This window comes from Gossypium arboreum, chromosome 5 (genome assembly GCF_025698485.1).
Source record: "Gossypium arboreum isolate Shixiya-1 chromosome 5, ASM2569848v2, whole genome shotgun sequence".
NCBI lineage: Eukaryota > Viridiplantae > Streptophyta > Magnoliopsida > Malvales > Malvaceae > Gossypium > Gossypium arboreum.
Genome location: NC_069074.1, coordinates 50,474,585 through 50,484,152, shown reverse-complemented (window position 1 = coordinate 50,484,152; position 9,568 = coordinate 50,474,585). Strand labels below are relative to the sequence as shown.

General features: G+C 30.5%; 1 protein-coding gene across 2 annotated transcripts; it reads left to right on the top strand.

The window, feature by feature from the left end:
* Positions 1-3,452: 3,452 nt before the first annotated feature.
* Positions 3,453-9,329, top strand: LOC108453327 (protein NSP-INTERACTING KINASE 3). Of its 2 annotated transcripts, none has more exons than XM_017751360.2 (11): positions 3,453-4,565; positions 4,889-5,021; positions 5,110-5,181; positions 5,328-5,471; positions 5,574-5,645; positions 5,784-5,843; positions 5,929-6,026; positions 6,117-6,263; positions 7,134-7,475; positions 8,094-8,485; positions 8,731-9,329. In XM_017751360.2, the coding sequence occupies exons 1-11, from the start codon at positions 4,463-4,465 to the stop codon at positions 9,052-9,054; spliced, it is 1,887 nt and encodes a 628-aa protein (XP_017606849.1). In that variant the 5' UTR covers positions 3,453-4,462; the 3' UTR covers positions 9,055-9,329. The 2 variants fall into 2 exon arrangements, with proteins under 2 accessions (XP_017606849.1, XP_017606850.1); XM_017751361.2 differs by having other exon boundaries at positions 3,456-4,565; positions 6,126-6,263.
* Positions 9,330-9,568: the final 239 nt, after the last annotated feature.

Sequence of the window (9,568 nt, the reverse complement as noted above, 5' to 3'; positions counted from 1 at the left end):
TCAATTTAATTAAATATGAAAAGAATTAAACATGAATGTGTACTAAATACGTATTAATTATTATTTTTATTCTTTTTCTGACTCGATTTCAATTAAATAATTTCAAAATATTTTTAAATTTATTTAATATATATTAATATTTTAAATTGTTAAAAATAAAATAAAAGTACAAAAATTTATTTTAGCAATGATTACACAATTAATTATTTTTAGCTAAAATGAAGTAAAATAATATATTTGATTTTTAAAAATAAATTTAAATTAACATAATATTTAAATTATTATATTTATTAATTAATATAAATTAGGTTAAATTATCAAAATCGATACTTTTGTTTCCCTCAGGTTACATTTTAGTTTTGTTTTAGTCACTTACATTAACATGTTGTACCATTTTAGTTATTGGATCGTTAATTGTAATTAATAGTGTAACGGTAAACTAACATGGCACGTTAAATCACCATTTCAAATAAAAATTTTAGGTAAAATTGTATAATTGATCCCCATATTTTTTTCGTTTTGAGCAATTTATTTTTTTTCTTTTATGCTCTTTTAAATTTCCTTTTATTTTTATTTTTTCCATTCGCTTCTGTTTCTCCATCTATTTTCTTTCCTTCTCTTTCTTTTTTAATGTCAAAGAAAAAAATTAAATTGCTCAAAGCGAAAAAATATAGGAACCAATTGTATAATTTAACCTAAATTTTTTTTTTGAAATGATGATTTAATGTGTCACGTCAGCTTACCGTTACACCATTAATTGCAATTAACATTCAGTAACTAAAATGTTACAACACGATAACGTAAGTGACTAAAATGTAACATTTCAAACATAAGTGACTAAAATGTAACATCAGAGAAACATTAGTGACTAAACTATAATATCAGAGAAACAAAAGTGACTATTTTAATAGTTTATCCTATAATTTATTATTTACACTTAATTCTAAAAATGAGACCCACTTTAAATATAACTAAAAAATAAAGTATTTTGAAATTAAAAAACTAACTTAGAACTCAATGTTTCTAAATAAATTCCCATTCATTTTTTATATTACTAACTTATAATATCGCATCGTTATACATGATTTTAAGTATTTAATATTTAATTAATATTTTAAATATTATATTTTAGTTACATAATTAACGTAAAATGACATTTTTATTAAAATTATTAAATATAAATTAATATATATTAACTTATCAAATTAAATATTATGATAGAAAGTTTTCAAATCATAATTAAAATATTTTTACTTTACGAAGTTAATGTAAAGTAATGTTATTCAAAATAATAACTAACTAACATAATTGATTTTAATATTAATTTAGTAATAGTAAATATGGTTGTAATTCTATTGAAGTAATACATCAATAAATTTATCAAAACTTTTTAAAAATAAAATTAGCACTTCTTTTACTTCAAAAATTTTTAATTAATGATTATAATTAAATTAAAATTCACAATTTTCCTATATTTCATAAATAATTTTATTTTAAACTAGTAAAATAATTTTAAATAATAATTGTAAATTCAATTATAATTATTTTTAAATGTGTAATTATTAGAACTTCTATCTCACTTCAAGTTTTTATTATTATTTTAAATGTGAATTTAATAATATGATGAAAAATAAAGAGTATTCTTATTAGTTCAAAAGTTTTTTAAATTTGTGCTTATATGTATGTGTGTGATAAAGAAATAAAGTAATATTTAACCTATAAACGTGTTAACTTTTTTCAAATTGATTCCTAAATATTTCTATCCACATTAGTTTCAATAGTTGGTAACTTTTTTCAAAATTGATCCATAAACTTGGATTCTAATAAGTTGTGATGATGTGAAACTAATTGTATCATGTTATCACTTGAAAATTTTAAAAATTATGTAAAATCTAGAAAATATAAAATTATAGAGAAATTTAAAAAAATTCAAGTGATGACATAATACAAATCATCACATTTTAATAAAACCAAGTACAAGGATCAATTTAAAAAAAATTGTCTAGTTCTAAAACAAATGTGGACCCAAAAATCTAGGGACTAGGAATGAAAAAATTACAAAATTGAAGGAATAAATATCACTTTTATCTTTTAAAATAAACAATTTATATACCACCAAAAAATAATATCTATATTATATTTAAGATTTTGAAAGAGTTGGTGTTACTCATTAACCAATTCCTACTTAATCAAAAAGTTACTAACAAAGTTATAGATATTTATTTTGAGAGTAATTTTATATATTTATATAAAATCTGAAAAATAATTATACATAATAGAATTCAAACTGAAAATATTATAATATTACGATTTCAACTAAAATGATGTTGAATTGGTATGAATATTTTTAAAATTTTTATCTATAAGGTTGGTGTGCCATAATTTAGATATTAATAATTATATTTAAAGTTGTATTAAGGGAGTGATTAAGTAAGTGTGATCCATCAACTAACTTGAAATAACCAAAAACTGGTGTTAATTAATTAAAGTTTTTTAAATGAATGAAATTGGTTTTGCGAAGGTAGAGGTGGCTCTAGTGAACATACTCTCACTCTCCTAAAAATACTAATAATTAAATGAAATTGGAGTGAAGAGAATATTCAATTTTCCCAATGCGACAAATATGCTTTTGGGTTTTTACTTTTACCTTACTTCAAGGCATTCATATTATAATAACAACAGTAAACTTTATGGGTGAAATTCCACCACTACTACTCTTTGCAATTTTACTTTTCACTTTATCCCAATGAAGTTCAACTTCGTGTTTTACTGACGTAAATCAAGTTTTACATTAATATTTATAATAATTGATTTTCATAATTTGTACCTTAATTCTTTTAATTTACTAGTTAAATTTTTAAGTATGAATTAGTTGACTTGTTCAAATATTTATTTGATTTTATCATTTTAGTCCTTATTCTTTTTGTCATTTTGGCCCTCAATATTTAAAATTTAGCTAAATTGTTTACTTTTAGACGAAAAACTTATTAAATTATTAAAATTTTAATGGCATTGATGTGATAACTCATGTAACAATTCATGTATAATTTAAAAAATTCAAAAATTAATAAAAGAATTTTAAAAGTTTATAAAAACTTTTAAAAGTTTATTCATATTATCGGTGAAATATGCATAAAATACCATGTAAACTGTCGAGTCAAATGATGGAAAAAGAAGATTAAAATCAAAATAACAAAATAAATAAATATTAAAACCTAAGTTTACTTTTATGTCTAGTTCAAATTATGTCCCTCTCGCTTCTTCCAGTATTTTATAAAAGAAAAAATTTGAATTTACTGGCCAAGGACTTTGTGTTTTTGAACGAACAAAGCAACAACTTAATTGAAAACAATTTTATTTTTACTTGTGATAAATTAATAAAAATGGTATTTGAATCTATTATCAACCAAAAAAAAAATCTAAAAACTCACACAATCCCTAATTTCGATTAAATTGAACATTCTTTTTAAAACATTCTGCACATTGTAGCGAGGTGGCCGATGTGTGCAGAACTTTAACAGAAAAAAAATAATAAAAAAATGGAATTTAATCCGAAAACCAACAAAGTTGAGGACAATCCAAGCACGTGATCTGTGATTCAGTCCAATCACCGATTTTTAAACAATCAATCCCTCTAAAAAGAATCCAAAATTCATATATTTTTTTTTATGTAGAATTTCACCGTTTTAAAAGTGGCAAAAAGAAAACAGTGTTATTTTTATTTTGATAAGGTGTCTGCATCTGAAAGTGTGTCGACTTTGGCCTTTTGTTTTGGCCTTTGCTTGTTTGGTTCTTTCTTTGTTTCATTGATCTTTTTATGCTTTGTGTTTTTAAATTCAATTTTTAAAGAAAGAGAAAAAGTGAAAGCAAAAGGATTGCTTAAAGAGAATGGTTTTTTTCTTTTTTTGAATCAATAAGTGAAAAGAGCATGGGAAAGCTAGAAACCAGAGAGTAAAAAACCGCTTGCAATTTGTGGGGATAAATCAACACATATAGAATATCAAACACTAGCATTTTCAGATCTCTAGGATCTCAGAATTTCAGGGGGGATAAATCAGGAACTTGTTGCTTGTTTCTCGATAAAATTCTCTTTTTCTCTTTTAGCTCTTTTGTCTTAGCTCATCCGCTCCTTCATTCTGTTACTTTTACTTGCCTTTCGATTCATATTTGTATGAAAGCAAGTCATTTTTAGGATCTGGGTATTGATCAAAAACAACAAGTTTTGATTTTGTTTTTCAAGTGAAAAAGGTTAAAAAGGAAAGGAATTTCCTTTAGAAGTAATGGTGGTTTCAGTTCTTGTGCTACTGAAAGGGACACCTTTTGCTGGGATAAGGGTAGAAAAAAGACTTTAGCTTCATGTGAAGGATGGTGGCAGGTCATTGTTGTGCTGATCAGTGGGCATTGATTTTTTCAGAGAAAGTAGAGTTTGAATGAACTGAGAGACTGTAAGAGTTTTAACAGTATGGAAATAAAGAATTTGATGCTGTTTAGACTGGGGTTACTGATTTTGGCATTGAATGGGGTTTCCTCTGCAACTCTTTCTCCTACTGGTATAAATTATGAAGGTTAGATTCCTTTTTAAAGTTTTTCTTTTTGTCACTTACCTCTAAACTTGAATTTTTGAGGTTTCATTTCTGTTTTTTCTCAAGTAGTGTAGTGGAATTCATCAATCAGTTCTGAGTTTTCTTGTTTGAAATGATTCACAGTTTCCAATTTCTTTGGTTTTTTAATTTTTGCTTTGATGGACTTGAAGAATGTATGAGCTACTTAGTAGCACATTTTCAGTTCATGTCCTTGTTTTCATTAGTTTTACCACAATTTTGCTTGATAAGAAACCGGGTTTCGCTCACCTATTTTTCCTTCCATTTATAATGAATTTCTTGATCAGTGGTTGCTTTAATGGCCATAAAATTGAATCTACGCGATCCATACAATGTTCTCGAAAATTGGGATTCGAATTCGGTTGATCCATGTAGTTGGAGGATGGTTACTTGCACTGCAGATGGATATGTTTCTGCCTTGTAAGTTTTTCATAGTAACTTGAAAATAAACCGAGATTGTTGGTGGTTGTTAGTAATGTAAACTCCTTTTTGTTCCTTACTTGAACAGGGGACTTCCTAGTCAGAGCTTATCCGGGACCTTATCAACATCGATAGGGAACCTTAGCTACTTGCAATCAGTGTAAGTTATTGCCTCTTCGGTAACTACACTTGCTTATAACCTATCAAGCTTTAATCCATGTAGTTTGTTGGGTTTTCCTCAATTCGCGACCCAAAGTTCATGGAAAGCTCATGATGTTATTGTTTATGTGTTTGACGGTATTGTAGGTTGCTTCAGAATAATGCTATTTCAGGTTCCATTCCAGCTACCATCGGGAAGTTAGAAAAGCTTGGAACTCTCGATCTCTCCAACAATACTTTCAGTGGTGAAATACCTGCCTCCTTGGGAGACCTGAAAAACTTAAACTATTTGTAGGTTTTAGTAACTTTTACTGCATTGCATATCGAAGCTCCTCTCTGAGTTTCTTTCTAGTGGATCTGTTTCTTATGTTTATGCTTCTTGAATGTGCTCAGGCGGTTAAACAACAACAGCCTTACCGGAGCCTGCCCGGAATCTTTGTCAAAAATCGGAGGTCTCAGTCTTGTGTATGCACCTCAACTTGTGTATTTTGTCTTTTGATGTTCTTGAACTGGCTATTTGAAAAACCTTAAAATCTATATGATATCTTGTTACATTATCCGGCATGTAACTCACTTATTGATTGAATATAAAACCTGTAACAGGGACCTATCTTTCAATAATCTGAGTGGTTCCCTTCCAAAAATATCAGCAAGGACTTTCAAGTGAGCAATTCCTTCTCTTGTTATAAGATGTTTATAATGCATGTTATTGCGGCGTATTTAATTGCAGTTCTGTTTTTACTTCCAGAGTTGTTGGAAACCCTTTAATTTGTGGACCTAAGGCAAGCAACAATTGTTCTGCTTTCTTTCCCGAGCCTCTTTCTCTCCCACCCGATGGTCTAAAAGGTGACTAATACTGCTTTTGATATTCCGACATTGTTTTCCCATGTTACTGTTTGATTACATGTTTTGTGAATTTATGGATCTTTTTCTTAGCTCAATCAGACTCCGGATCGAAAGGTCATCATGTAGCTGTTGCTTTTGGTGCTAGCTTTGGTGCGGCTTTTTTCATCATACTGTTTATGGGGTTACTAGTTTGGTGGAGATATAGACGCAACCAGCAGATTTTCTTTGATGTTAATGGTTAGCTCCGTAAACTTTCCATACCGTATTATTTGTTTTATATTTTTCATTCTTGTCTGCACTGCTGTACTGTCGTATAAATATTGGAACTTGTGGAACCTACAATGTTATGTTAAACTACGTCATCATCAATGGGTTGTAATTCACATGTATATTCGGCTTCCATGAAGCTCCAATCTCCTACGATCACTGCCATCAATTTTTACGTGCTCTGCCAGCAGAGACACAAAAGTTTCTCGGCATGTTGCATTTTCTTCCTTTGAAAAGGTTTTACAGTAGGGAAAGCTTTGCTTAAATGTTCCCATGCATTGTCCATGTTTTATCTGAAAACCAATCATGTAGTCATGAATCTTTGCATTGTTTGCAATGAAACATGTTTTTAGATAAAATTATGGTTTTTGATGTTTGTTAAGCTTACAAATTTGAGTAATTACTTTTATTTCTAAGCTTTTGATGTGCATTGTGTCCTAGAAGCGTCATTTGCAAATATATATGAAGTTAAAGGTTTCATCATTTAAATTTGATGAATGTACATGGTAAGATGAAACAAAGATGATTTTAAGAACTTATTTGTTGCGGCCTTTTGTTTATATTTGAAGTATCCATGTGTGACTCATGCATCCGGCACATTTTCGGACATGCGTATGGGGATATGAGTCATGACCTTCCGAATATGGAAAAATCATATCCGTGTTAGATATATACCCGTATCTGGTACTTACACCCGAGTTCGAATAACATGGTATGAATTTTTTAAGCACAAATGAGCACTTTGTGTCGTATCTCAGTTGATGTGTAACGAATAAGTTTTTCCTTTGATTTCTTTCTATGTTATCCTCTAATTCCCATCCCTTCCATGTTGAATGGCAGAACAATATGTCCTGGAAGTATGCTTGGGCCATTTGAAGAGGTATACATTTAAGGAGCTTAGGGCTGCAACTGACCATTTCAACTCAAAAAATATTCTTGGGAGAGGTGGATTCGGGATAGTGTACAAGGGTTTGTTGAGTGACGGGACTTTGGTGGCCGTTAAAAGGCTGAAGGACTACAATATAGCTGGCGGTGAGATTCAATTTCAGACAGAAGTAGAGACAATAAGTTTAGCTGTGCATCGCAATCTTCTCAGACTTTCTGGATTCTGTACAACTGAGAATGAACGGCTCCTGGTTTACCCCTATATGCCAAATGGAAGTGTAGCATCTAGACTAAGAGGTTAGTCTACTGAAGTCCTGTAGTAGTTATGATTCCTGTTTTTATTAGGATCCTAGTATATGCTACTATATTGAAAGCTATGGCTGGTAGCAACGGGGCATCACTTTTACTGGCAGAACTACTGTTTTTGAGTCACTATAACAGCCACAGGTGTCGTGTCATATCCACATGATGCATGAAAGCCACTCTGTCGGTCTTTGGGCAGCATATAGATTTGGGTGACATCTAAGGTCATCTTCATTTGAATTGGATGCGTGAATGCTCAAGTTTTTCCATATATTTAGATTTCACTCATATCTTAAATATCTTAAATATTTAGATATCATATTTAGATATCACCTATATCACTATTTAGTTGATCTTTCGGAAACCAAAAATATCTTCGTAATTAGTTTCTGTAACTAAACATCCTGATCATCCTATGTTAAACTTTGATCTCAGGGAATAGAATTTTAAAACCATCCAGTGTTTTAATCAATTCTCTGGTAGTTGTCAATATTTTGGACCATATTTGATTTTCTTTCGGCATTTATGGAAGATTTATTATTAAATGAATATCAGAATTGCTATTTGAAGTTATAAACTTCTTTTGCTTTTCATATTCGGTTTTCCAATCAGACAATATTCATGGTCGGCCTGCTTTAGACTGGACAAGGCGGAAGAGGATATCCTTAGGTACTGCTAGGGGGCTTGTATACTTGCATGAACAGTGTGACCCAAAAATCATTCATCGGGATGTCAAAGCTGCCAACATCTTGTTGGACGAAGACTTTGAGGCCGTTGTTGGAGATTTTGGGTTGGCAAAGCTTTTAGACCACCAAGATTCTCATGTAACGACTGCAGTCCGTGGTACTGTTGGTCACATTGCTCCAGAGTATTTATCAACAGGTCAGTCATCAGAAAAGACAGATGTATTTGGGTTCGGGATCCTGCTCCTCGAGCTAATCACTGGTCAGAAGGCCTTGGATTTCGGACGAGCAGCAAATCAGAAGGGTGTAATGCTCGATTGGGTACTCTCTCTTTCTCTTCCCCTCTATGTGCTTGCAGAGTGCTGTTAACTGAGGAAAGCATGAAAACATAAATCAACATCGAATAAACCTCCATAGACTACTTGGCAGATAATAATTGTTGCAAATGTTAGTGCAGATGATTCATTTAACTGCATATGATGTGCGTCTTTGGATTACTAACCCTCAACCATGTAGAGGATATTTTTCTTGAAATTTGAGGTTAAAATTTCTGACCTTTCTTGCAGGTAAAGAAGCTACATCAGGATGGTAAACTGAGCCTACTGGTGGATAAAGATCTAAAGGGAAATTTTGACAGGATTGAGTTGGAAGAAATGGTTCAAGTTGCCCTATTGTGCACTCAATTCAATCCGTTACACCGTCCGAGGATGTCCGAAGTATTAAGGATGCTAGAAGGTGATGGTTTAGCCGAGAAATGGGAAGCATCACAAATGATAAAGACGCCGAATCTCCGATCATGCGATAACGATAACCCTCCTCAACGGTACTCGGATTTTATAGAAGAATCATCACTTGTGCTTGAAGCCATGGAGCTTTCTGGTCCTAGGTGACATAATGTTTGCCTTGAAAACTATGGTCCCGACTCTATTGCAGAGCTCTGAAATGTGAAAATATGTGACTGCTGTTGATAGTTGTTGAATGCTTGTATTCATCTGTAAAAATTAAAAAAAGAAAATCATGTAAGAGTTCGAGTTTGATTGAGCTTTGGTCAAAGAAATTTTGAAAAAATATGTTTAGGAAAATGTAGTATGTAGTTTCTTTATACAGGTAGTGTTGTAAGAATTGAAATCTTGGGGAATTGAAGGGTATGTTTGTTTTGTGAAAATTGATTACAAAAAAGGAAAATATGAAATTGAAATTTTGATTTCAAAGTTAAATCAATACTAATTTAATTTTGAAATTGAAATTAAATTTTGATGTTGAAATAAGGACCACATCGAATTCCCTTCACAAAATTTAAGGATATTAAATTGAATTAAATTAGAAATGTATTTATTTTTAATTTCAATTGATTTGAGACTAATTCTAAATCATTTCTAATTTCAGTTAATTTGATTCAAGATT

Excerpts from the sequence above, each read along its gene's own strand:
- LOC108453327 (XM_017751360.2), top strand. The coding sequence starts at position 4,463 with ATGGAAATAAAGAATTTGATGCTGTTTAGACTGGGGTTACTGATTTTG. Across the intron at positions 5,844-5,928 it reads ATATCAGCAAGGACTTTCAA|AGTTGTTGGAAACCCTTTAA; the intron begins GTGAGCAATTCC and ends TTTTACTTCCAG. Across the intron at positions 6,027-6,116 it reads CCCACCCGATGGTCTAAAAG|CTCAATCAGACTCCGGATCG; the intron begins GTGACTAATACT and ends TCTTTTTCTTAG.